Source organism: Scyliorhinus torazame, chromosome 27, assembly GCF_047496885.1.
Source record: "Scyliorhinus torazame isolate Kashiwa2021f chromosome 27, sScyTor2.1, whole genome shotgun sequence".
NCBI lineage: Eukaryota > Metazoa > Chordata > Chondrichthyes > Carcharhiniformes > Scyliorhinidae > Scyliorhinus > Scyliorhinus torazame.
The window spans coordinates 617,806-645,658 of NC_092733.1; the positions used below are offsets into that span (position 1 = coordinate 617,806).

The 27,853-nt window shown below is 53.2% G+C and overlaps 1 protein-coding gene across 4 annotated transcripts; it reads right to left on the reverse strand.

The window, feature by feature from the left end:
• Positions 1-7,473: 7,473 nt before the first annotated feature.
• On the reverse strand, positions 7,474-25,877 carry acp5a (acid phosphatase 5a, tartrate resistant). Of its 4 annotated transcripts, none has more exons than XM_072490748.1 (7): positions 25,724-25,877; positions 20,347-20,431; positions 19,154-19,353; positions 17,936-18,063; positions 17,645-17,842; positions 9,333-9,480; positions 7,474-8,686 (listed from the first exon to the last, which is right to left on the reverse strand). In XM_072490748.1, exons 2-7 carry the CDS (start codon positions 20,429-20,431, stop codon positions 8,444-8,446), a joined length of 1,002 nt encoding a protein of 333 aa, XP_072346849.1. In that variant the 5' UTR covers positions 25,724-25,877; the 3' UTR covers positions 7,474-8,443. The 4 variants fall into 4 exon arrangements, with proteins under 4 accessions (XP_072346849.1, XP_072346850.1, XP_072346846.1 ...); XM_072490749.1 differs by having other exon boundaries at positions 20,347-20,437; positions 25,724-25,819; XM_072490745.1 differs by lacking the exon at positions 25,724-25,877 and adding an exon at positions 20,570-20,699 and having other exon boundaries at positions 20,347-20,437.
• Between the last annotated feature and the right edge of the window lie 1,976 nt (positions 25,878-27,853).

Consider the following 27,853-nt stretch of genomic DNA (forward strand, 5'->3'; position numbering starts at 1 on the left):
GGGAGAGTGGGGAGGGGGAGAGGGAGGGGGAGGGGGAGAGTGGGGAGGGGGGAGAGGGGGAGAGTGGGGAGGAGGGGAGGGGGAGAGTGGGGAGGGGGAGGGGGGAGAGTGGGGGGAGGGGGAGAGTGGGGAGGGGGAGAGTGGGGAGGGGGAGGGGGAGAGTGGGGAGGGGAGGGGGGGAGGGGGAGAGTGGGGGGGGGAGGGGGAGAGTGGGGAGGGGGAGGGGGAGGGGGAGAGTGGGGAGGGGGAGGGGAGAGTGGGGAGGGGGGAGGGGGAGAGTGGGGAGGGGGAGGGGGAGAGTGGGGAGGGGGAGGGGGAGAGTGGGGAGGGGGAGGGGGAGAGTGGGGAGGGGGAGGGAGAGTGGGGAGGGGGAGAGTGGGGAGGGGGAGGGGGGAGAGTGGGGGAGGGGGGAGGGGGAGAGTGGGGAGGGGGAGGGGGAGAGTGGGGAGGGGAGGGGGAGAGTGGGGAGGGGGAGAGTGGGGAGGGGGAGGGGGAGAGTGGGGAGGGGGAGAGTGGGGAGGGGAGGGGGAGAGTGGGGAGGGGGAGAGTGGGGAGGGGGAGAGTGGGGAGGGGGAGAGTGGGGAGGGGGGAGAGTGGGGAGGGGGAGAGTGGGGAGGGGGAGAGTGGGGAGGGGGAGAGTGGGGAGGGGAGAGTGGGAGGGGGAGAGTGGGGAGGGGGAGAGTGGGGAGGGGGAGAGTGGGGAGGGGGGAGAGTGGGAGGGGGAGGGGAGAGTGGGGAGGGGGAGAGTGGGAGGGGGAGAGTGGGGAGTGGGAGGGGGAGAGTGGGAGGGGGAGAGGGGGAGGGGGAGAGTGGCGGGGGGGGAGGGGGGAGGGTGGGCCCGGGGGGGGGGGGAGGGGGGAGGGGGGAGGGGGAGGGTGGGCCCGGGGGGGGGGGGAGGGGGAGAGTGGGCCGGGGGGGGGAGGGGAGAGAGTGGGCCGGGGGGGGGAGGGGGAGAGTGGGCCCGGGGGGGGGGGGGGGAAGAGAGTGGGCCGGGGGGGGAGGGGGAGAGTGGGCCGGGGGGGGAGGGGGAGAGTGGGCCGGGGGGGAGGGGGGAGAGTGGGCCCGGGGGGGGGGGGGGGGGGAGGGGGAGAGTGGGCCCGGGGGGGGGGGAGGGGGAGAGTGGGCCCGGGGGGGGGGGAGGGGGGGGAGAGTGGGCCCGGGGGGGGGGGGGGAGGGGGAGAGTGGGCCGGGGGGGGGGGGGGGGGGTAGGGGGAGAGTGGGAGGGGGGAGAGTGGGCCCGGGGGGAGGGGGAGGGTGGGCGGGGGGAGGGGGAGGGTGGGCCCGGGGGGAGGGGGAGGGTGGGCCCGGGGGGAGGGGGGGAGGGTGGGCCCGGGGGGAGGGGGAGGGTGGGCCCGGGGGGAGGGGGAGGGTGGGCCGGGGGGAGGGGGGGAGGGTGGGCCCGGGGGGGAGGGGGGAGAGTGGGCCGGGGGGGGGGGGGGGAGGGGAGGGGGAGAGTGGGCCCGGGGGGGGGGGGGGGAGGGGGAGAGTGGGCCCGGGGGGGGGGGGGGAGGGGGAGAGTGGGCCCGGGGGGGGGGGGGAGGGGGAGAGTGGGCCCGGGGGGGGGGGGGGGAGGGGGAGAGTGGGCCCGGGGGGGGGGGGGGGGAGGGGGAGAGTGGGCCCGGGGGGGGGGGGAGGGGGAGAGTGGGCCCGGGGGGGGGGGGGGAGGGGGAGAGTGGGCCCGGGGGGGGGGGGGAGGGGAGAGTGGGCCCGGGGGGGGGGGGAGGGGGAGAGTGGGCCCGGGGGGGGGGGGGGCGGAGGGGGAGAGTGGGCCCGGGGGGGAGGGGGAGAGAGTGGGCCCGGGGGGGGGGGGGGGGAAGAGAGTGGGCCCGGGGGGGGAGGGGGAGTGGGCCCGGGGGGGGGAGGGGGAGAGTGGGCCCGGGGGGGGAGGGGGGAGAGTGGGCCCGGGGGGGGGGAGGGGGAGAGTGGGCCCGGGGGGGGGGAGGGGGAGAGTGGGCCCGGGGGGGAGGGGGGAGAGTGGGCCCGGGGGGGAGGGGGAGAGTGGGCCCGGGGGGGGGCGGGGGGAGGGGGAGAGTGGGCCCGGGGGGGGGGGGGAGGGGGAGAGTGGGCCCGGGGGGGGGGGGGGAGGGGGAGAGTGGGCCCGGGGGGGAGGGGGAGAGTGGGCCCGGGGGGGGGGGAGGCGGAGGGGGAGAGTGGGCCCGGGGGGGGGGGGGGGGGAGGGGGGAGAGTGGGCCCGGGGGGGGGGGGAGGGGGAGAGTGGGCCCGGGGGGGGGGGGGAGGGGGAGAGTGGGCCCGGGGGGGGGGGGGGGGGGGGGTAGGGGGAGAGTGGGCCCGGGGGGGGGGGGGGGAGTAGGGGGAGAGTGGGCCCGGGGGGGGGGGGGGAGTAGGGGGAGAGTGGGCCCGGGGGGGGGGGGGAGGGGGAGAGTGGGCCCGGGGGGGGGGGGGGGAGGGGGAGAGTGGGCCCGGGGGGGGGGGGGGGGAGGGGGAGAGTGGGCCCGGGGGGGGGAGGGGGAGAGTGGGCCCGGGGGGGGGGAGGGGGAGAGTGGGGCGGGGGGAGGGGGAGAGTGGCGGGGGGGGAGGGGGAGAGTGGGCCCGGGGGGAGGGGGAGAGTGGGCCCGGGGGGGGGGGGGGGGAAGGAGAAGAGTGGGCCCGGGGGGGGGGGGGGAGAAGAGTGGGCCCCGGGGGGGGGGGGGGGGGGGGGAAGAGTGGGCCGGGGGGGGGGGGAAGAGTGGGCCCGGGGGGGGGGGGGAAAGAGTGGGCCCGGGGGGGGGGGGGGGGGGGAGAGTGGGCCCGGGGGGGGGGGGGGAAGAGTGGGCCCGGGGGGGGGGGGGGGGGGAGAGTGGGCCCGGGGGGGGGGGGGGGGGGAGAGTGGGCCCGGGGGGGGGGGGGGGGAGAGTGGGCCCGGGGGGGGGGAGAAGAGTGGGCCCGGGGGGGGGGGGGGGGGAGAAGAGTGGGCCCGGGGGGGGGGGGGGGGAGAGAAGAGTGGGCCCGGGGGGGGGGAGAAGAGTGGGCCCGGGGGGGGGGGGGGGGGGAGAAGAGTGGGCCCGGGGGGGGGGGGGGGGAGAGAAGAGTGGGCCCGGGGGGGGGGGGGGGGAGAAGAGTGGGCCCGGGGGGGGGGGGGGGGAGAAGAGTGGGCCCGGGGGGGGGGGGAGAAGAGTGGGCCCGGGGGGGGGGGGGGGGGAGAAGAGTGGGCCCGGGGGGGGGGGGGGGAGAAGAGTGGGCCCGGGGGGGGGGGGGGAGAAGAGTGGGCCCGGGGGGGGGGGGGGGGAGAAGAGTGGGCCCGGGGGGGGGGGGGGGGAAGAGTGGGCCCGGGGGGGGGGGGGGGGGAGAAGAGTGGGCCCGGGGGGGGGGGGGAGAGAAGAGTGGGGGGGGGGGGAGAGAAGAGTGGGGGGGGGGGGGGGAGAAGAGTGGGGGGGGGGGAGAAGAGTGGGGGGGGGGGGAGAAGAGTGGGGGGGGGGAGAAGAGTGGGGGGGGGGAGGAGAAGAGTGGGCCCGGGGGGGGGGAGGAGAAGAGTGGGCCCGGGGGGGGGGAGGAGAAGAGTGGGCCCGGGGGGGGGGGGGGGAGAGTGGGCCCGGGGGGGGGGAGGAGAAGAGTGGGCCCGGGGGGGGGGAGGGGGAGAGTGGGCCCGGGGGGGGGGAGGAGAAGAGTGGGCCCGGGGGGGGGGGGGAGAAGAGTGGGCCCGGGGGGGGGGGGGGGAGAAGAGTGGGCCGGGGGGGGGGGGGAGAAGAGTGGGCCCGGGGGGGGGGGGAGAAGAGTGGGCCCGGGGGGGGGGGGGAGAAGAGTGGGCCCGGGGGGGGGGGGGGAGAAGAGTGGGCCGGGGGGGGGGGGGAGAAGAGTGGGCCCGGGGGGGGGGGGGAGAAGAGTGGGCCCGGGGGGGGGGGGGGAGAGAAGAGTGGGCCGGGGGGGGGGGGGAGAAGAGTGGGCCCGGGGGGGGGGGGAGAAGAGTGGGCCCGGGGGGGGGGGGGAAGAGTGGGCCCGGGGGGGAGGGGGGAGAGTGGGCCCGGGGGGGGGGGGGGGGGAGGGGGAGAGTGGGCCCGGGGGGGGGGGAGGGGGAGAGTGGGCCCGGGGGGAGGGGCGAGGGTGGGCCCGGGGGGAGGGGGAGAGTGGGCCCGGGGGGAGGGGGAGGGTGGGCCCGGGGGGAGGGGGAGGGTGGGCCCGGGGGGAGGGGGGAGAGTGGGCCCGGGGGGGGGGGGAGGGGGAGAGTGGGCCCGGGGGGGGGGGGGGAGGGGGAGAGTGGGCCCGGGGGGGGGGGGGGGGGAGAGTGGGCCCGGGGGGGGGGAGAAGAGTGGGCCCGGGGGGGGGGAGAAGAGTGGGCCCGGGGGGGGGGGGGGGGGGGGAGAAGAGTGGGCCCGGGGGGGGGGGGGGGGAGAGAAGAGTGGGCCCGGGGGGGGGGGGGGGAGAAGAGTGGGCCCGGGGGGGGGGGGAGAAGAGTGGGCCCGGGGGGGGGGGGGGGAGAAGAGTGGGCCCGGGGGGGGGGGGGGAGAAGAGTGGGCCCGGGGGGGGGGGGGGGAGAAGAGTGGGCCCGGGGGGGGGGGGGGAGAAGAGTGGGCCCGGGGGGGGGGGGGGGAAGAGTGGGCCCGGGGGGGGGGGGGAGAAGAGTGGGCCCGGGGGGGGGGGGAGAGAAGAGTGGGGGGGGGGGAGAGAAGAGTGGGGTGGGGGGGGGAGAAGAGTGGGGGGGGGGAGAAGAGTGGGGGGGGGGGGAGAAGAGTGGGGGGGGGGAGAAGAGTGGGGGGGGGGAGAAGAGTGGGGGGGGGGAGAAGAGTGGGGGGGGGGGGGGGAGAGAAGAGTGGGGGGGGGGGGAGAAGAGTGGGGGGGGGGGAGAAGAGTGGGGGGGGGGGAGAAGAGTGGGTGGGGGGGGAAGAAGAGTGGGGGGGGGGGAGAAGAGTGGGGGGGGGGGAGAAGAGTGGGTGGGGGGGGAAGAAGAGTGGGGGGGGGAGAAGAGTGGGGGGGGGGAGAAGAGTGGGGGGGGGAGGAGAAGAGTGGGGGGGGGGAGGAGAAGAGTGGGGGGGGGGAGAAGAGTGGGGGGGGGGGAGAAGAGTGGGGGGGGGAGGAGAAGAGTGGGGGGGGGAGAAGAGTGGGGGGGGGGAGAAGAGTGGGGGGGGGGGAGAAGAGTGGGCCCGGGGGGGGGGGGAGAAGAGTGGGCCCGGGGGGGGGGGGAGAAGAGTGGCCGGGGGGGGGGGGGGAGAAGAGTGGGCCCGGGGGGGGGGGGGGGGGGAGAAGAGTGGGCCCGGGGGGGGGGGGGGGGAAGAGTGGGCCCGGGGGGGGGGGGAGAAGAGTGGGCCCGGGGGGGGGGGGAGAAGAGTGGCCCGGGGGGGGGGGGAGAGAAGAGTGGGGGGGGGAGAGAAGAGTGGGGGGGGGGGGGAGAAGAGTGGGCCCGGGGGGGGGGGGGAGAAGAGTGGGCCCGGGGGGGGGGGGGAGAAGAGTGGGCCCGGGGGGGGGGGGGGAGAAGAGTGGGCCCGGGGGGGGGGGGAGAAGAGTGGGCCCGGGGGGGGGGGGAGAGAAGAGTGGGCCGGGGGGGGGGGGAGAGAAGAGTGGGCCCGGGGGGGGGGGGAGAGAAGAGTGGGGGGGGGGGGAGAGAAGAGTGGGGGGGGGAGAAGAGTGGGGGGGGGGGGAGAAGAGTGGGGGGGGGGAGAAGAGTGGGCCCGGGGGGGGGGGGGGGGGAGAAGAGTGGGCCCGGGGGGGGGGGGGGGGGGAGAAGAGTGGGCCCGGGGGGGGGGGGGGGAGAAGAGTGGGCCCGGGGGGGGGGGGGAGAAGAGTGGGCCCGGGGGGGGGGGGGGGGAGAGAAGACCCGGGGGGGGGGGGGGAGAAGAGTGGGCCCGGGGGGGGGGGGGGGGGAGAAAGAGTGGGCCCGGGGGGGGGGGGGAGAAAGAGTGGGCCCGGGGGGGGGGGGGGAGAAAGAGTGGGCCCGGGGGGGGGGGGGGAGAAGAGTGGGCCCGGGGGGGGGGGGGGAGAAAGAGTGGGCCCGGGGGGGGGGGGAGAAGAGTGGGCCCGGGGGGGGGGGGGGGGAGAAGAGTGGGCCCGGGGGGGGGGGGGGGAGAAGAGTGGGCCCGGGGGGGGGGGGGAGAAGAGTGGGCCCGGGGGGGGGGGGGGGGGGAGAGAAGAGTGGGGGGGGGGGAGAAGAGTGGGGGGGGGGGAGAAGAGTGGGGGGGGGGGAGAAGAGTGGGGGGGGGGGAGAAGAGTGGGGGGGGGGGAGAAGAGTGGGGGGGGGGGAGAAGAGTGGGGGGGGGGGAGAAGAGTGGGGGGGGGGGGAGAAGAGTGGGCCCGGGGGGGGGGAGGAGCATAAACAGCGGAAATGAGCGCGGAGTGATTGCTAGTTCACCTGAAAGACCTTTGAATGCTGGCACTCAAGCTTGCATCTTAGCATCAGGTGATGCAGCACAGCCCATTTGGGGGAGGAGCCACACCTTTCAATTCAATAAAAGTACCTGATGTTTTATTCACATATTTTTGATCGGCACTTCTATTTGCCTGGTAACGTCAATCATTTAAATTCATTGAGTACTGGCCATTTTTAAGCTTTTGGGACTTTTTTCCCTAATCAGTAAGCTTTGAAAATAGGCAGATCATTGCAGAATCCCTACAGTGCAGAATGTGACCATTCGGCCCAGCGTGTGTACCCCTACCTTGGTCCACTGTCCTACCCTATACCCGTAACCCCACCTAACCTTTGGACACCAAGGGACAATTGATCATGGCCAATCCACCGAACCTGCACATTTTTGGAGTGTGGATGGAGGACCCAGAGGAAACCCCCGCAGATATGGGGAGAATGTGCAAATTCCACACAGACAGTTACAAAAGGCCAGAATTAAACCCGGGTCACTGGCACTGAGGCTGCAGTGCTAACCACTGTACCACCCGTGAAATAAATTCATGCAAGAATTTCCGGTCATGTGATTGTATAGCCCAGTTGTTCAATGTAATAACCATAAACCCAAGGTTTATTAGTCATTTATTTTTAATAAGTAAATATGTAATAGACAACATTGATCACATGATTTGCTTGTGACTACTTGTGTGTTTATTGGTGGAAAAGTGACAAAATGGAAAATGTCTTGCTAGTTGAGTGCTTTGCTACTTTAATTACTGAATGTTAGGTGTTGAGTTAAAGTCTTGTTGTCAACATCCTTAAGTACTTCTCTAGGCTTAGTGAGGGAGTGTATAAATAGTGTTACCGTAACCACGCATGCCTGCGCTCGGCAACAACTTCTAATCGGACAACACAGGCTAAGCACAGAACTTGTAAACTGTTTAATTTCCTCCTAACCAAGAAGGTGGATGTTCTATTCAATGTTTTGTTCATTTCGAGCAATTTAAACATGGAAGCTAAAAAATAACAAAGATATTGAAGAATGAAATTGTACATGGTGATAGAGGAGCATAACCAGATGAAATGGGATTTGTGTGACGGTGGGAGTTCAGTACAGTCAGACATCAGCACCACTGTAATCAGCAAAGTCTGATGTTCAGTGAAGGTGTGTGTAATGGCACGGAGGCTGCAAAAATAACATTAGATAATTACTTCAGCATTTATTCACAAAGTTAGAAATCAAGATTCATACAAAGAATCACAAGGATAATTCACATGAAAGGAAAATTCGCATCTGACAACAGATTCAGTAAATTTAAACATTCGGGTTGATACAAATATCAGAAGAAGTATTACAGGATCTAATGCACTGACTACAGTAAAAAATTATTTGGCTACTTCAGACTTCACATTTGCTGACATTTGTATTATTGTGACCGTTATACCCAACAAACTAGACTCAAATCACACACTTGTCCCCGTTTGCTGTGTGTCTGTCTGTGAACGGGTGAAACTCTCACTTGGTATTTCTCCAGATCCAGCTGAAAAACGGTTAAGAGGAATGCCAGAGGCTTCTTGCAGTGGGAATGCCTGTTGCGAGAATATTCTCTCTTCATTGATCAGCAAGCACCAAGCTGGCTTCTCTGGAATTGGGAGTCACACATCCCTGAATGCCCTGGCACTCTTTATTCTATTCACCTTGACTTAACTCCAGCTCATTCTGCCTAATTTCCTCCCTTTATTCCTGGTTTCTTGACCCAGCTGAGCCGAAGCCCAAGAACAAATTTCCATTATTATTTGTGCAAGCAAAACATAATTTGTCACATCCTTCGCATTATCAAATTAACAATGGATTTGAGAAATCTATATGTGAATGTAAACTCAGTGTGATGAAAAATAAAAAAAGACGTACTGAAGAATTACAGAACTAAAAAAGGAGAAAGCCTCAGCAAACTGAACAAGCTGTCTGTTTGCAGGTATTGGTAGCAGAACCCAATCCATGAGGGGTTGGCAGATAGTCACAGAGAATGTGGCAATCAGAGCTCATTTTCCGCAGGTAGCTGAAATTTAAACTACATGCAAGAAAGTCAATTGTTACATTTAAAGCAATAAAAACAGCCAGTCTCCCACTCAGCGTGGTGCTTTCTTGTCTTTTGCAATAGAGAGCTAGATGCTTCATCCATCTGACCGTCTGGGGATAGTGGTCCGATACAGGGATTTACCAAGGGCCTCAATGTAGGTGATCGTCATCTGCTCTGGGGTGATTTCTACATAAGCAAAGCCTCCTAAAGAGCTAATATCCGCATAGAAAAATTTCAGCCATTCCTTCGGAACAAGGTGCTTGTGCTTTGTTGAATATTCCATGAAGTTTCCAGCTCCACTTACAACGTAGCCAATCCCATCACCGTCCTGAATAAACTAAAACAAGGGAAAATAGGAGAAATTAAGAAACTTGGAATTTAATGAATTGCACCCAATTCTTGTGTTGCAATTCTCAATCGAAATTAACAGGTTCCCACTCACATTAATTGTTGGGGGAGGTTAAGTGAAGATGTCCCACAGATACCAGTTTAACGTTTTGTGGGCTCACAATCCCTAATTTGCTAAGTGAATAACTAATACCCAGTACTATAGTGGATCCAAACAGATTGGAACTCCCATCCTTTGTTTGTGCTGAAGCTAATTTCAACCAGGACAGTAGCAGGCACATTACAGTTGGAATCTGCGTCTCTGGTCTATAAAAGGGAAACTAACTAGAATTCCCAGACCTGACCAGTGCTAGAACATGCACATGCAGACAGGGGATGAAGCCAGGATGGGGCTCAGCTGTGTATGTCGCATGGTCATAGGTACCAGTGGCTGAGCAGGCCAGACACACTTGTAATAATCAGCTCATTTGGGACAGGAGAAGATTTTGAGGTAACAGACATCCTAAACATCAACACTGAGTGCTAATGCAAAGTAACGTTATCAGCAAGATCTACCAGTACATAGTATTTATACATCACAGCATTGTATGGAAGCTCTTCAGGAGGTTGGGTCAGTTAAATTGTCTACGTCATACCTGCAGGTTGTGGTCATGCCCACTGAAGTATGCGCTGACCCTGTACTGGGTGAGGAGAGGATACAGCTTCTGTACCAGACATTTGGTGGGTCCGTGTTCAGCAATTGACCAAACAGGGTAGTGACCAGCAACAATCAGGAAATCTGATCTGTAACAAACAAGGGAGCTGGCTACTTTAAACATGAAAGAGAACATAGAAAGAAACTTTTTTTTAAAAACGCAGCATAACTATCTTTAACCCCTACGGGCACACACAAAAATTACAGCAAGGTATTAAATCAGAGGGAATGGACAAAACTACAATTAGAAATAGAAGTGAAAGATTTTATAAGATGGGGAAATAAGTAAGGATATGAGGAAGTTTGGGGTAAGGAATTCCACAGGGCAACTTACAAGTTCTGAGACTTGCACATGCTCCATCATTGAGTATATACAAGACTAAGATAGATATCTAGATAGAAAGGTGTCAAGGAATATGGGGAGCAGCTGGGACAGAAGATCAACCACAGTAATATTGAATGGTGGAGCAAGCTTGAGGGGTCATTAATAAGACCATGGGAGTAGACATCCTTGTATTGTTAGGATTTTTAGCAGAGATGGAGGATGCATGGGTCAAGAGTGCATTTCTGAGGGCAGCATGGTGGCGCAGTGGTTAGCACTGCTGCCTCATGGCACCGAGGTCCCAGGTTCGATCCCGGCTCTGGGTCACTGTCCGTGTGGAGTTTGCACATTCTCCCCGTGTCTGTCGGTCTCGCCCCCACAACCCAAAGATGTGCAGGGTAGGTGGATTGGCCACAATAAATTTCCCCTTAATTGGAAAAAATGAATTGGGTACACAATTTTTTTTTTTTAATTAAAAGAGTGCATTTCTGTTGATGTAGCTCCCCTACCATTGAGCAACAATCTCACTGCAATAAGACATTTGTGCCAAGTCATTGTGATTATCTGTACAATAACCGTCTAAACCACAGCACTGAAAATTAACTTTTGTGTCACGAGACAGCCAGGAAAATAATTTTTTTATACAGTGCCTGCCACTTCTAAAATCAAAAAGTTAATGACAGCTGCCCCAATAATAAAGTTGAATTTGTTAGAATGTAGCATTTTTCCTCCATGTAGATTTCCTCACAATTTACAATCCCTGTTGTGCTGATTCCTGTAGTTTACATCTCGAGTATGGGTGGCAAAAAAGCCTGAACATTCTGAGTGGAGTCGGACACTTTAGGAACTTTCAAGTGGTTATTGGATAGGCACATGGAGCACACCAGAATGACAGGGAGTGGGATAGCTTGATCTTGGTTTCGGACAAAGCTCGGCACATCAAGGGCCGAAGGGCCTGTTCTATGTTCTATTCTTCAGCTGCGACCTGAATCAGTCGCATTAGCTGAACTTCCACCTTGCCCCACTCTCACCTGATGCTCACTTTAACAGAAGAACAATTAAAAACAGGAACCTTAGTTGATTCATAGAATCACTACAGTATAGACGGAGGCCATTAGGCCCATCGAATCTGCACTGACCATCTGAAAGAGAACCGCCCCCACCTTATTCCCGTAACCCAATATCCCCGTCTAACCTTTTGGACACTTAAGGGCAATTTATCTTGGCCAATCCCCCTAACCTGCACATCTTTGGACTGTGGGAGAAAACCGGAGCATCCTGAGGAAACCCACGCAGACGCGGGGAGAACGTGCAAACTCCACACGGTCACCGAAGGCTGGAATTGAACCTGGGTCCCTGATGCTGTGAGGCATCAATACTAACCACTGTGCCACCCTGCTGCCCCTTTTCTCTTACTTTGACCAGGGGCTTGAAGACCAATTGTATTCCTAGTGCCTGTCCCAGCTGAAATGAGCAAACTCAGTAGTGAACCTGGGACCTTCTGGTCTGTGTGACATACTTAGTACCTACCTTATTGGTTGACCATTGAGTTGAGGAAAAGGGAACACGTTTAAGGGACACTTCATCAAAGTTCCACAAGTTCCCAACTTTTAAAAAACTTTTGAGGTGCCATGCTTGGCGGAGTTATAGCATTCTTGCCTCAGAGTTAGAGATCATGGGTACAGAGTCCATCCCTGGAATTGAGCTTAAGCAGGCCGAAGCTTCAGTCCAGAGCTTTAATGTTTACAGTGCTGTTTTCTCACGAGATATTACACCAACACCACAATTACCTGTTTAGTGGATGGAGCACCATTTGAAGAGCATGGGAGTGCCTCTTGTTTTCAGGTCAACGTTTATCCCTCAACCAAAATAGATCAACCAGCTTTTTATCAGTGTGTGATAAATGCTCACCATCCTTGTCTGCAGTGTCAGCAGCAGTGGTAGTTTTAAGTCATCTATGGTGCTATTGTTGGATATTAGAAATAAGATATAGATTTAAGTGAGCTTAATTTGGTGTTTCTATGTAAGAAGGGTAGTTAGATTTGTGTTAAACAAAGGGTAAAACATGTATGGGGTTTGGTTTCAATTTAAACTATATCTGCATTGTGCTGAAAGATTATGACATGAAAAGTAAACAAGCTTGGAAATGAATGAGATGTTGCTGAGCAACCAGGGGCCACTTTAGGAAAGAAAGATCTTAGTGATTGTGTTTAACTGAACTTGGAGCTAGGAAGATAGAGTGAAGAAATCTCAGCTCTGCTAGAAGCAGGAAAGCCATTCAATGGAATAATGGGCAAGGTTCTAGAAATTAGGCAATGAAAACAGAGGTTTCTTGAAGATTGAGGTTAAAGGGGAAGCAGGAACTGGAATTTGAGTAGGGCACCATTCACTGACGTTACAGACAGAACTGAGATGTGCAGACCTGGGTGAAATTGGCTATGGAAAAGCCAGAGTTATCTGAAGGAAACGGAAGGTTGGCGTCCTTATTCCAGTCTTTGGACCAATAGTATTCGACTGGATTGGAGTGTATGTGAAAGCAAGTGTCCATTCAAGACAAAAGAGTACAGAAAGGAGAGTTCTAAAACCTGGAAGTGGATCCTTACTGGAAGCAGCTGAGGGAAAGCATTGTTTGAAATTTGATTCTAAGACATGTCTCGGAGAGTGGAGTTTGGAAACATCATGTGGAAGCCAGAGTCCAGGGAGATCAGTCAGCTCACGGTGTAATAATCATCTGGGGGAGCTTGAGGAGAAATCCACAGAAGTTCAATTGGATGGCACCTGCCACATGGTTTTGGAGTGGGATGTTGATGATTACAATTAGAAACATAGAAAATAGGAGCAGGAGGAGGCCATTCAATCCCGCTCCACCATTCATTATCATGGCTGATCATCCAACTCAATAGCTTAATCACACTTTCCCCCCATATCCTTTGATCCCCTAAGTGCTGTATCTAACTGCTTCTTGGAAAACATACAATGTTTTGGCCTCAACTACGTCCTGTGGTAATGAATTCCACAGGCCGACCACTCTCTAGGTGAAGAAATTTCTCCTAATCTCTGTCCTAAACGGTCTAGCCCGTATCCTCAGAATGTGACCCCTGGTTCTGGATACCCCCACCATTGGGAAAATCCTTCCCGCATCTACCGTGTCCAGTCTTGTTAGAATTTTATAGATTTCTAGGCGATCCCCCCTCATTCTTCTAAACTCCAGAGAATACAATCCTCATCGATTCAATCTCTCCTCATACATCTGTTCCTGCCATCCCAGGATTCTGTCTGGTAAACCTCCGCTACATTCTCTCCATAGCAAGGACATCCTTCCTCAGGGAGACCAAAACTGCACACAATGTTCCAGGTGTGGCCTCACCAAGACCCTGTATGATTGCAGCAAGACATACCTGCTTCTATACTCGAATCCTCTCGCTATGAAGGCCAACATACCATTTGCCTTCTTTACCGCCTGCTGTACCTGCATGCTTACCTTCCAGTTACTGGTTTACAAGGACACCCAGGTCTCATTGCTCATTCCCTCTCCTAATTTATGGCCACTCAGATAATAGTCTGCCTTCCTGTTTTTGCTACCAACGTAGATAACCTCACATGTATCCAAATTACACTGCATCCGCCATTCATTTGCCCACTCACTCAAGTTGTCCATATCACACTGAAGGATCTCTGCATCCTCCTCACAGCTCACCCTCCCACTCAACTTGGTGTTTGTAGTGATCTCTCTATGTGCATGTACACAAGGGGTTAATGTGTAATCAGTAGCACCACGTGATCACTGGAGGGCCGGACCAACAGGGGTATAAAAGGCAGCCACATTGGGTCTCTCGGGGGTGCACTGTGACCAGGGCAATAGCAGAGTAGTTCAGATGGCGAGTGGAGTTACGTATAGTTATAGTTAGATCTTGTTAACCTTATCACTAGTATCAAAGTTAAAGTAAAGAACTCATGCAATTATTGTTATAGTTACTCAATAAACCTTTTGTTACCACTGGATGAGTTTGAGTATTCTTCATCGAGGATTGAGTAGCACATGTTACCTACCACACAGGGAACAAAACAGTGTTAACTGCAAATTTGGAGATATTACATTTTGTTCCCTTATCCAGATCCTTAGTATATATTGTAAATAGCTGGGGTCCCAGCAACGATCCCTGCGTTACCCCACTCGTTACTGCCTAACAATTTGGAAAAAAAAAACCCCGTTAATTCCTACTCTGTTTCACCCATCTCAAAACACTATCCCAATTCCTTTTTATTTTTTATTTTTATTTTTTCAATTAAGGGGCAATTTTAGCGTGGCCAATCTACCTACCCTGCACATTTAGGATTGTGGGGGTGAGACCCACGCAGACACGGGGAGAATGTGCAAACTCCCGCGGACAATGACCTGGGACTGGGATTAAACCCGGGTCCTCAGCACTGTGAGGCAGCAGTGCTAACCACTGTGCCGTCCACTACCCCTAATCCCATCAGTTTTAATTTTACATTTACACACTAATCTCTTCTGCGAAATTTTGTTAGAAGTGTTCTGAAAGTCCAAATATACCACATCCACTGGCTCCCTCTTGTCAACTCTACTAGTTACAACCACAAAGAAATCCAGTAGGTTTGTCAAGCACTATTTCCCCTTCATAAATCCATGCGGACTCTGTCCGATCCTGTCATTATTTTCTCAGTGCTCTGCTATAAAATCTTTGATAATGGTTCTGGAATTTTCCTCACAACCCTGGGGATTTATCGGCCTTCAATCCCATCAATTTCCCCAACACCATTTCTCTACTGATATTGATCTCTGTCAGTTCCTCCGTCTCACTAAACCCTGCATTCCCCAACATTTCTGGTATCTGATTTGTGTCCTCATCTGTGAAGACAGAACCAAAGTATGTGTTTCGTTGCTCAGCCATTTCTTTGTCCGCTATTATACATCCCCCTGTTTCTGACTGTAAGGGACCGACAGTCAGATGGATTGGCCATGATAAATTGCCCTTAGTGTCCAAAAAGGTTAGGTGGGGTTACTGGGTTATGGGTGGAGGCGTGGGCTTAAGCAGGGTGCTCTTTTCAAGGGCCGGAGCGGACTTGGTGTGCCGAACCGCCTCCTTCTGCACTGTAAATTCTATGATTCTATGATTCTACATTTGTCTTCAACAATCTTTTTCTCTTCACGTACCTATAGAAACTTTTTCAGTCAGTTTTTATGTTCCCTGCAAGCTTACTCTCGAACGCTATTTTCAGTTTCTTAACCAATCCTTTCGTCCTTGTTCGCTGAATTCTCAACTGCTCCCAATCCTCAGGCCTGTTGTTTTTCTTGGCCAATTTGTATGGATTGAATACTAGCTCTAATTCCCTTTCAAGTCATGGATTGGCCACCTTTCCCATCTTACTGTTGTGTCAGACAGGAATAAACAATTGTTTCAGTTCCCCCAAGCCATTTGAATGTTTGCCATTGCCTATCCACTGTCATCCCTTTAAGTAATGTTCCCCAATCGATCATAGCCAACTCACACCTCATTTCATCATAGTTTTTCTTTATTAAGATTCGGGACCCGAGTCTCAGAATCAACAACTTCACTTTCCACCTTGATGAAAAATGTTATCACATCATGGTCGCTCATCCCTTCGGGGTCTCGCACAACTAGACTACCAATAATTCTGTTCTCATTACACAGTACCCAGCCTAGGATGACCTGCTCTCTAGTTGGTTCAAGGTATTGGTCCAGAAAACTATCCCGTATACACTCCAGGAATTCCTTCTCTACGGTATTGTGGCTAATTTGATTTGCCCAATCTATATGCAGATTAAAATCACCCATATTTACAGATGTTCCTGTATTGCATGCATCTCTAATTCCATGTTTAATGCCATTCCCAACATCATCATTGGGGGACTATGTACGATGCCCACTAATGTTTTTTGCCCCTTGGTGTTTCTCAGCTCTCCCCATACAGATTCCACATTGTCAGAGCTAATATTCTTCATATCCTTCCTCACTATTGTGTTAATTTCCTCTTTAACCAGCAATGTAACTCCACCGCCTTTTCCTTTTTAATTTGTCCTTCCTAAATACAGAAAACCCAGTGCATTCAGTTCCCATCCCTGGTCACCGTGCAGCCATGTCTCTGTATTCCCAATTATATCGTTCCCATTTACGTATATTTGTGCAATTAGTTCATCTAGAAGCAGAGGACACCATCTCAGACTGAAGGAACGATCCTTTAAAACAGAGATGAGGTGGAATTTCTTCAGCCAGTGGTTGGTGAATCTGTGGAACTCTTTGCCACAGAAGGCTGTAGAGGCCAAATCACTGAGTGTCTTTAAGACAGAGATAGATAAGTTCTTGATTAATAAGGGGATCAGGGTTTACGGGAAGAAGGCAGGAGAATGGGGATGAGAAAATATCAGCCATGATTGAATGGTGGAGCAGACTCGATGGGCCGAGTGGCCTAATTCTGCTCCTATGTCTTATGATCTTATCCACTTTATGGTGAATTATCCACGCGTTAAGGCACAAAGCCTTTCAGCTTGTCTTTTTAACATTACCTGTCTCGCTCCTGCTATTTTTCACTTGTGGCCCTATTTGAACCTGGCCCTTGGTTTCTCTGCCTGTTATTTTTCTTATTCCCCTTTCTGTCTTTTGTTTTTGCCCCATTTCCTCCTCCTCTGACTCCTTGCATAGGTTCCCATCTCCCTGCCATATTAGTTTAAACCCTTCCCAAACGCTCTAGCACTAGGACATCAGTCCTACCTCTTCCAACTTCTTCCATCGGGCAGGAGATACAAAAGTCTGAGAACATGCACGAACAGATTCAAAAACAGTTTCTTACCCGCTGTTACCAGACTCCTAAATGACCCTCTTATCATAGATCATAGAATTTACAGTGCAGAAGGAGGCCATTCGGCCCATCGAGTCTGCACCAGCTCTTGGAAAGAGCACCCTACCCAAGGTCCACACCTCCACCCTATCCCCATAACCCAGTAACCCCACCCAACACTAAGGGCAATTTAGCAAGGCCAATCCACCTAACCTGCACATCTTTGGACTGTGGGAGGAAACCGGAGCACCCGGAGGAAACCCACGCAGACACGGGGAGAACGTGCAGACTCCGCACAGACAGTGACCCAGGCCGGGAATCGAACCTGGGACCCTGGAGCTGTGAAGCAATTGTGCTATCCACAATGCTACCGTGCTATGGACTAACCAGATTAATACTACACTCCTGTGTGCTATGTATTTACATTGTGAACCTGGTGTTGCCCTTTTATGTATTTTATTTTCATGTACTAAATAACCTGTTTGAGCTACTCGCAGAAAAATACTTTTCACTGTACCTCGGTACACATGACAATAAACAAACAAACAAACAAGTCCGGTCCTGCCCAGGAGTAACCCGTCCAGTCTGTACAGGCCCCACCTCCCCCAGAACCGGTCCCAATGCTCCAGGAATCTGAAACCCTCCCCCTGACACCATCCCTTCAGCCACTTTTTCCATCCGATATTTCCTGCTATTTCGACTCTGACTAGCTATGTGACACTGGTACTAATCCTGAGATCACTACCATTGAGGTCTGACTTCTCAACTTTCTTCAATATCGTAACATAAAATGTATTTGTAATCGGAGTTATCTTTTAAATCTGTGTACATTTCTGAAGATGAGTGGGCGTGAAGGAGTATTGTATTCTTTTTAAATCATTTTTCACAGATGTGGGCTTCGCTGGCTCGGCCGGCATTTGTTGCCCATCCCTAATTGTCCTCGAGAAGGTGGTGGGGAGTTGCCTTTTTAAACTACTGCAGTCCACCTGGTGTAGGTACATATGCAGAGGGGATGAGAGACACCACATAAGGTTTTTTTCTTTACACAACTATTTAAGTAACATTGCAGATTTATGGAACTGACCACAGGGAAAAGTGCGTTGTGTACATACCTGGAATTCTTCAGCTTGGTTCTGACCCACTCCAGTTGGGTGTTAGCCACCATATAATCCTTTGCTTCTTCTGGTTCCTTCCCCTGGAAGTCATCAGAATTTCCACAGAGCAGGACGGTGTCTAGCATCAGGATTGTAACAGTGGTATTAGAGTCTGCGATGGTGAAATTTAAGTCGTAGTAGTAATATGGAAAATTCCTGGAAATCAAACCACAATGTTCAGACAAATTCATCAGAAACCATTGCGATGTTGGAGAAATGGGAATTTGCAGGTAAGGGAACCCATCTCACCATCGTTTGGAGACTTTAGAATACTCGATCTGTGCGGTTACATTGCCCAAATGATCATGGTTTCCCGCTACAACAAACCAGGGCACGTCCTTCAGTGACTCAGCAGAAAAGATTTCTTCAAATGTTTCCTGTGATCAAATAAAACTACAACCTTTGATTATCAAACTATTGGCCTGAAATAAACCCAAGCCTTTCCAGTAGGTACAACCTCACAGCAAGAATCAATCCTGACTGGAGAGACTTGTCCCGAGGTTTATTTTGAGGGATGTTTGATGGCATCAAACTGTAATCCAATTGGGTGGAATAAATATGCTTCTAAAACAAAGATTTAAATCTAATCTCCATACCCGCACCATTCCCCATCTCATTAGCCTCTTATAATCCTACAAAACCTCGAAATGCTGCTGCACTCCGGGCTGTTTGCACATCTCTACTGCAATCACGCCACCATTTGTGGCTGTGCTTTCAACAGTTCAAGGCCTAAGCACTGGAATTCATTCCCTAAACCTCTTTTCCCCCGTTCCCATCATTTACAGATGCTCCAGAGGGCGGCTCTCGGTGGCGCAGTGGTTAGCCTTGCTGCCTCACGGCGCCGAGGACCCGGGTTCATCCCGGCCCCGGGTCACTGTGTAGAGTTTACGCATTCTCCCTGCGTCTGTGTGGGTCTCACCTCCACAACCCAAATATGTACAGGATAGGTGGACTGGCCATGGTAAATTGCCCCTTTATTGGAATTTGTTTTTAAAATGTACACCTTGGCCAAGCTTTTAGTCACCGTCCTTATACTTCATGTGGTTCAGTGGCACACTTTGTTTGACAATTTTATGCTGTGAAGTGCAGGTCAAATGGATTGGCCATGAGCAATTCATGGGGTTACGAGGATCGGGCAGGGAGTGGGCCTATGTGATGCTCTTTCAGAGGGTCAGTTCAGACACGATGGACAGAATGGTGACCTTCTGCACTATAGGGATTCTATGAATAAGTGCCTTTCATATAAACCCAGGTAATTGTTGTTTAACCCTAATGCAGATGCTCAGGTTCCTGCCGTCTTGCACTATGCCGGCACATTATGTTCTGCTATCAGAGAGATAATTGGCATTAACTGGCCCTGCGACATCAGCACCCAAGCCACCTGCAACTCAACACAAATCACTTGCAGATTCCCAAGAAACCTCCTCTTCTGGGAGTATAAGGAAAATGAAAATTCAGTAACATTACCTGAAATCTTTTATCAGTTAGACTGTAAACTCCATTGTAATAAAAGTTATCCCCCAGAGAGAGAACAAAGTCCGTGCCCATCGTCTCAGCCACAACACCCATTTGTTGGGCAGTACTTTTCTCCACCGGTGTCGTGTATGGTGAAAAGGGGAGCCCACCCCAATCACCGAGTGCCATGAAACGGATAGCTTTGGAGAGACCTGAGACAAGATTAAGTGACAAGATTTGTATACAAAAATTGTAGCAAATTAGCAATGCTAACAGAAAAGGTGACACAAGTGCAGTGGACTGATTAGCCTTGTTCTGTGCTATAATTTCTGACTTGCTTTAAAGAAATTGGTGGCTTAAACTCATTATCCTTCCACCACGCTCTCATCCCAACTCCAGAATTTGAATACTGCACAAATTCCCAGGCTGATTACTGGATTTTACCACATTGTGAGATTTGGGAAACAAGTTGAAATCAGTGAAAAAAGGTCCAAACACTAATCTATGAATTAATACAAAACACTGAATAAACAGGTTTCATCTTGTCGGTCAAATCCAAAGCTCCTGACTCGAGGAATTTTAGAACTCACCCTATCTCACCAGGAAAAACGGTTCACCCTGTGCAGCCAAATACCAATTAACAGTTACTTCGTCTAGAAGCTTGCATCTCTAATTAATCATCTAAGCAGAAATTGTAACTGCTTCAGCTGGTTCAGGGATATTGTGAATTGGGCAAAATGATCATACAGGCCTAGGAATGCTACTAAAAGTGAGAAATATTTTTCTATTGTCTGAGTCATATGCACTTCAGGTCTCTGGTTGAGAACACATCTTACAAGTCCCGAAAGACGTGCTTCTTAGGTGAATTGGACATTCTGAATTCTCCCTTTGTGTACCCGAACAGGCGCCTAGTGTGGCAACTAGGGGCTTTTCACAGTAACTTCATTGCAGTGTTATGTAAGCCTACTTGTGACAATAATAAAGATTATTATTGGACTGTGTAACATCAGTTGCTAAACTAAAGATGGCAGTTAAGAATCTCTCGCCCAATTTTATTGCTACATGCGAGATCATTCACATCAGCACAATGCTGACACACTTAACTGCTTTAAATATCCTACAGCCTATCAGACCGAGTGTGTACATTGCCTGTCACTCGTAAGAGGAGAGTTGGCAGAATCACCCAGGAGACTAGAAACTCTTACCCATCTGATGAGCAGGGCTGGGGCCGGATGCCACAATCTGAAGAATGATCAGAAGTATCACTGTGATGCTCAGAAACATCGCCATCTGAAACTTACACACAATGCAGTAAATAACTTAGTGAGATTCACTCAATGCTTACAATCCAACTCAAAATGTGCAGGCCTTGTGATTTTCAGCAGATACGCTGAACCTTTACCAGAAACAGTATTGATTCATTCCTACCATCACTTCCTGGATTTATCAGCATCTGACTGAGATTAAATTTGACTCTGTTTCGAGCTGGTTTTTGTCAAGCAGTCAGGGACAGAGGGTTTGGACTCTGCCCGAGAACAGGTTTCAACTTGCCTTGTTTATTCTGTAATCACATCCCATGTTGGCTGACTCAGTTTACTCGGTAGTTGCTGTGGACTGTTGAATTATGCTAATCTGTACCTCAACTCCATTTACCCACTATTGCTCGATAACCCTTGATACCGAAGTAGTTCTAGTTTTAAGGTTATGCATTTGTCTTCTGGATTCCGCTACCAGTGGAAATAGACATACATACCTCTTTAGCATTTGAACACCTCAATTAGATTACCCCTCAAGTGTTTTAAACACCAAGGAATTCAAGCCAACGTTTTGCAACCTACCCTCAATTTAACTCTTTCAGTCTTATTTCATCCACCAAATCTGCACTGCATCCCACCAAGGCCAAAATATTTTTGAGGAAGTAACAAAATAGCTTGGACTCAGTCATGCAACCAAGAACCTTTCCTTTTGTTCTTTCCCAGTTTCGTCCCCATCCCCCCACCCCCCAATAATCCTAGAATCTGTACGTGCTTATTAGATGCTAAAGAAAGTGTTCAGAAAGCCAGCATATATTTGTTTTAACCCTCGAAGGGCTTACTCCTGCACTTATTTTCTATGTTAAGGTAAATAGTGTTGAACTAACTGAATTGAGTTTTCAGGGAGTGACAGAGGGTCGATACAGATAATGTGATTAATGTGGGTTTCCAGAGACTTTTGACAAAAGTGCCACATAACAGGCTTGTTAACCCATGGAATAAAAAGGATAGTTGCAGCATGGATGCAAAGTTAGCTGAGTGACAGGAAAAGTAGCGATGAATGATTATTTTTCAGACTGGAGGAAGGTATACACTGGTGTATACCTTCCCAGGGATTCGTATTGGGACCATTGTTTTTCTTGATCTGTGTTAATGACCTGGACTTGGGTGTATAGGGCACAATTTCCAAATTTGCAGATAAGACAACATGGAATCACAGAATAATCCAGTGCAGAAGAGGCCCTTCGGCCCATTGAGTCTGCACCAAAGCATGAAAAACATCTGACCTGTCTCCCTAATCCCATTGGCCAGCATTTGGCCCATAGCCTTGAAAGTTATGACGTGCTAAGTGCTCATCCAGGTACTTTTTAAAGACTGTGAGGAACCCACCTCTACCCCCCTCCCAGGCAGTGCGTTCCAGACTGTCATCATATTCTGGGTAAAAACGTTTTCCCTCAAATCCCCCCCTAAACCTCCTAACCCCACCTTGAACTTGTGTCCTTTCATAACTGACCCTTCAACTAAAGGGAACAGTTGCTCCCTATCCACTCTGTCCATGCTCCTCATAATCTTGTACACCTTTTGGCCAAGGTTGGTATCATGACCGGTACAGGCTTGGAGGGCCGAAGGGCTTGTTCCTGCGCTGTATTGTTCTTTGTTCAACCTGCAGTCTTCGCCGCTCCAGCGAAAATAACCCAAGCCTATCCAACCTCTCTTTGTAACTTAAATGTTTCATCCCAGGCAACATCCTGGTGAATCTCCTCTGTACCCCCTCCAGTGCAATCACATCCTTCCTATAATGTGGCGACCATAATTGCACACAGTGCTCCAGCTGTGGCCTCACCAAAGTTCTATACAACTCCAACATGACCTTCCTGCTTTTGTAATCTCTGCCTTGATTGATAAAGGCAAGTGCCCCATATGCCTTTTTCACCACCCTATTAACCTGCCCTTCTGCCTTCACAGATCTATGGACAAACACGCCACGGTCCCTTAGTTCCTTCCCAGTGTCAGGGCATTCATTTAATACTTCCTTGTCACATTACTCCTTCCAAAGTGTATCACCTCACATTTTTCAGGGTTAAATTCCATCAGCCACTTTTCTGCCGATTTGACCATCTCCTGTAACTCAAGACACTCAACCTCATCGTTAACCACCTGGTTAATCTTTGTGTCATCCGCAAACTTACTGATCCTACCCCTACGTAGCCATCTATATCATTTATATAAATGATGAATAATAGGGACCCAGCACAGATCCCTGTGGTACCCCACTGGACACTGACTCCCAGTCACTAACGCAGCCGTCTGTCATCACCCTCTGTAGTGAGAATATTGTGAATGTTAAGGAAGATAGTGATATACTTCAGGAGGACATGACAGGCTGGTGGAATGGACCCACGGATGGCAGATTAAATTTTATGCAAAGCAGTGCTCAGTGATTAGCAGCAAGAACGAGGAGGCAAAATAAAATAAAGGCTACAATTCCAAATGGAGTGAGGGAGCACATGGACTGACAGGTGTGCACAAATCACTGAAGGCAGCAAGGCTGGTTGAGGAAATGGTTAGTGAAGCATTCTGGGCTGTATAATTAGAGATGGAGAGGACAAAAGCAAGGAGGTTATGTTGAATCCGAATAAGATGCTGGTTCAGCCCAAACTGGAGTATTACATCCAACAGATGAGGATGATTCCAAACCCTGCACTGACAACACATCATCTCAGCAATATTCCAAGATTCAATGACTTGAAGCTACAGGTGTCTGAGGGAAGGCAAGAAATGAGTTAGAATCCCACTCACATTTGTCTGCGACCATTCAGCCCACCAGATGTGTGGAGCTGTCAGCTGGTGCTGCTTCCTAGCCCTTTCCCCATTGCTCCGCACATTCCTCTTTTCAGGTGCTTATCCATTTCCCTTTTGAAAGTCATGATTCAATTTGTGTGCACCACACTACAGCCAATACATTCCAAATCCTAACCACTCTAAGCCTCAGTGTTTCCATGTTGGTGATGCTATTAATCTTAAATTGAAGTCCTCTGGTTCTCAACCCTTCCATCAATGGGAATAGTTTCCTCTGATCAATTTGGTGTAGACCCCTCAATTCTGAACTCTTCTATTAAATTTCTTTTCAACTTTCTCTTCTCCAAAGAGAGAACGTTTCTCCGAGCTATACGTGTGACTGATATCCTAGAACCTGGAACCATTCTCGTAAATCTTTTCTGCATCCTACTTACCTAAAACTTCTCATCCTTCCGAATGTATATCATTCAGAATTGGATATTTCTGGTGAGGCTGAACCAATGTTCCATAAAGATTCGTCGTAACTTCCTTGCTTTTGTACTCTTTGACCGGGAATTTTGCCCCGCCCACACAGGACGTTTTCCAGAACAGAGACAGCTCACTCTTGGCCAGTGGCAGGTCCTCCTGGTCCCACTGAAATCTATTGTGGCTCGCGTGGCCCGGGCCACTGTCCGTGTGGAGTTTGCACATTCTCCCCGTGTCTGTGTGGGTCTCACCCCCACAACACAAAGATGTGCAGGGTGGGTGGATTGGCCACGCTAAATTGCCCCTTAGTTGGAAATAAAAATAATTGGGTACTCTAAATTTATTTTTCAGAGACCCATCTGCCTTAACTGCTTTCTCAATCTGCCCTTCCACCTTCAGCAATGTGTGCACATACCCGCAAGCTGCTATTCCTGTACACTTCCTGGCCAACTTTTATGTAATCTGCAACTTTGGAGATTGTGCCCTCTACACCCATGTCCAAGTCATTAATATAACAGTGGTCCTCGTCCCAATCACTTTGGAACATGGCTGCATACCCATCTCCACCCGGAAAAGCAGCTGTGGCACTGCTTGCTACCATTCCGTTTATCCTTGCTGTACAGCTCCTTTTATTCCATGGACTTCAATTTTGCTGGAAGCCTTAATGTGACATCTATCAGACACCTTTTAGAATCCATGCACACCACATTACCACCAACCATCTCTATTATATCAAAAAATACAATCAAGTTAGTTAAACATAATTTACCCCCATCTGTCAATACACCTGTGTCCCAATGAATTGTAATTTGTCCCAGAATATAATTTCTAAAAGATTCCCAGCACCATGGTTAAACTGACTGCACTAGTCGGCCTCATTCGCACATCCCTTTTTTGAACAAGGGTGTAACGTGTGCAATTCTCCATTTCTCCAACACTGCTGATCAAAGCTCAACAGAACTGAAACATCAACTTCCTCTTCTTTGTTTCTCAGCCCACTCGAGACAAACACAAAAATTGCACTCGCCTTTTTGTACCTGCCCATTTGTTCTCTGACACCAACATCTCTGTTCCCAGCGTGAGAAGTGTAAAAGAACAATTCCTGCTCTTAGCCTGGGACCTGTGTCAGACTGCCCCAGTCAGGTACAGCAGTGGGACGCTCAGGAGACCCAGTGTGGGGAGTATCATAGAACATTGCAGCGCAGTACAGGCCCTTCGACCTCGATGTTGTGCCGACCTGTGAAACCACTCTAAAGCCCATCTACACTATTCCCCTCCTTCTCACTACACCAGGGCTGAGTATCAGCCCTCCTGGTCACTACACCAGGGCTGAGTATCAGCCCCCCTGCTCACTACACCAGGGCTGAGTATCAGCCCTCTGCTCACTACACCAGGGCTGAGTATCAGCCCTCCTGGTCACTACACCAGGGCTGAGTATCAGCCCCCCTGCTCACTACACCAGGGCTGAGTATCAGCCCTCTGCTCACTACACCAGGGCTGAGTATCAGCCCCCCCTGCTCACTACACCAGGGCTGAGTATCAGCCCCCCTGCTCACTACACCAGGGCTGAGTATCAGCCCTCTGCTCACTACACCAGGGCTGAGTATCAGCCCCCCCTGCTCACTACACCAGGGCTGAGTATCAGCCCCCCTGCTCACTACACCAGGGCTGAGTATCAGCCCCCCTGCTCACTACACCATGGGTCAGAGTATCAGCCCCCCTGCTCACTACACCATGGGTCAGAGTATCAGCCCCCCTGCTCACTACACCAGGGCTGAGTATCAACCCCCCTGCTCACTACACCAGGGGCTGACCCTGCTCACTACACCAGGGCTGTGGAGCGCGGACCAAGTGTTGCACTGCGCAAACATTGGCTAACCAGTCCCTGTTTAACTTGTGGAGAAAGTTGTAAAAGTTCCCCTGACATAGTCATTACTGGGTGGAAGTTAAGGGGGTGAAAGGTGACAATTAAATGGGATCCTTTCTCTTTCCTCAGAATCCGCCCGAAGTTGTGTGTGAATGGGGTAGTTACCCCCAATCCCAGCTCTGAGCCGCAAAAACTCACCTTGTCCCACTCGTCGCTTCTTCGTGCCGCTGCTGCCGGCTCGCAAACTTCCGCTTGGAACAAGTTGAAAGAGTTTCCTACAAGCAGTCTGTGCAACTTCCCCTCTGTCACACTGCCTGCCCAGAGCCCAGAGCCAGAGCCAGAGCAAGTGTCCCCAGACTCTCCCTCACCCTGTGCAGCGTCCCCTCTGTCACACTGCCTGCCCAGAGCCCAGCCAGAGCCCCCAGACTCTCCCTCACCCTGTGCAGCGTCCCCTCTGTCACACTGCCTGCCCAGAGCCAGAGCCAGTGTCCCCAGACTCTCCCTCACCCTGTGCAGCGTCCCCTCTGTCACACTGCCTGCCCAGAGCCAGAGCAAGTGTCCCCAGACTCTCCCTCACCCTGGGCAGCGTCCCCTCTGTCACACTGCCTGCCCAGAGCCAGAGCAAGTGTCCCCAGACTCTCCCTCACCCTGGGCAGCGTCCCCTCTGTCACACTGCCTGCCCAGAGCCCAGCCAGAGCCCCCAGACTCTCCCTCACCCTGTGCAGCGTCCCCTCTGTCACACTGCCTGCCCAGAGCCAGAGCCAGTGTCCCCAGACTCTCCCTCACCCTGGGCAGCGTCCCCTCTGTCACACTGCCTGCCCAGAGCCCAGCCAGAGCCCCCAGACTCTCCCTCACCCTGTGCAGCGTCCCCTCTGTCACACTGCCTGCCCAGAGCCCAGAGCCAGAGCCCCCAGACTGTCCCTCACCCTGTGCTGCGTCCCCTCTGTCACACTGCCTGCCCAGAGCCAGAGCCCAGAGCCAGAGCCAGTGTCCCCAGACTCTCCCCCGCCCTGGGCAGCGTCCCCTCTGTCACACTGCCTGCCCAGAGCCAGTGTCCCCAGACTCTCCCTCACCCTGGGCAGCTTCCTCACTCGGGGACTCTCCTCTTCCTTTGTAAAGGAGGCAGAGTGAATCACGCCAGGGGATGGCCCTGGTCCGTTAAACATTCACAAAGTGTGGAGAGAAGCCGCCTCTCTCCACAGGACAGCAGTCCTGGCCTGGGTGGGACTGAGCCACAAAACAGGACAGTTCACATTCCCCATCTCAATGTTCAGGGTTAATGAGGGAAAGGTTGTCCTGCCCCTGCTGTATCTGGACACAAGGAGGCGCCACTCTGCCGTGCAAATAGCGAGATTCGAGTGTGAGGCTCCCACAGTTTAATATCTAACACACACACACCAAGGAAGGCACGTCTGTGGAGAACTACTCCACCATTTATACCTGTGCACTTAACTCAGCAAGGTTCAATATACCAGGAGAGGAAGAGAGACAAGTGATTCAGTCCAGGTGCTAAGACCAGAAGACAGTGGAACAGGAGTAGGCCACTCGGCCCATCGAATGTGCTCCACCGTTTAATGAGATCATGGCTGATCTGATGTGACAACCCTCAACTCCACTTTCCGCCTTACAATAATCTTTATTGTCACAAGTGGGATTACATTAACACTGCAATGCTTTTAAAAATAAATTTAGAGTACCCAATTCATTATTTCCAATTAAGGGGCAATTTAGCGTGGCCAATCCACCTGCCCTGCACATCTTTGGGTTGTGGGGGCGAGACCCACGCAAACACGGGGAGAATGTGCAAACTCCAGACGGACAGTGACCCGGGGCCGAGATCAAACCTGGGACCTCAGCGCCGTGAAGCAGCAGTGCTAACCACTGCGCCACCGTGCTGCCCCACTGCAATGCTATCCACATAACCCTCCATTCGCTTATTGAAAATACCCGTATTTTTCCCCAGTTCATTGCAAAAGATCTCTTGGCGTTTCCTTAAAACCTCTTGGACAATGTTGTCGGTTATACTGAACTTCTCCAGCTAATTTAACTTTATTTGATTCATCACATATAAAGGTGTAACTGAAGTGATATAATTTGGATTACGGAGACATGGCTGCAGGGTGACCAAAGATGGGAATTGAACATTCAGGGGTATTCAGTATTTAGGAAGGACAGACAAAAATAAAAAGGAGGTGGAGTTGCATTGCTGGCTAAAGAAGAAATTAATGCAATTGTGATGCAATATTTGCCAGAGTGGTTGGGGAGGTTTTAAACTAAAATGGCAGGGGGATGGGAGCCTGTGCAAGGAGGCAGAGGAGGAGGAAACAA

Bases quoted from the DNA above. Each gene is read 5' to 3' on its own strand.
- acp5a (XM_072490745.1), bottom strand. The intron at 19,354-20,346 runs GTAAGAGTTTCT...ATCTTGTCTCAG, and splicing joins CAGCCCTGCTCATCAGATGG to GTCTCTCCAAAGCTATCCGT. The intron at 17,843-17,935 runs GTGAGATGGGTT...TTTGATTTCCAG, and splicing joins TCTAAAGTCTCCAAACGATG to GAATTTTCCATATTACTACT.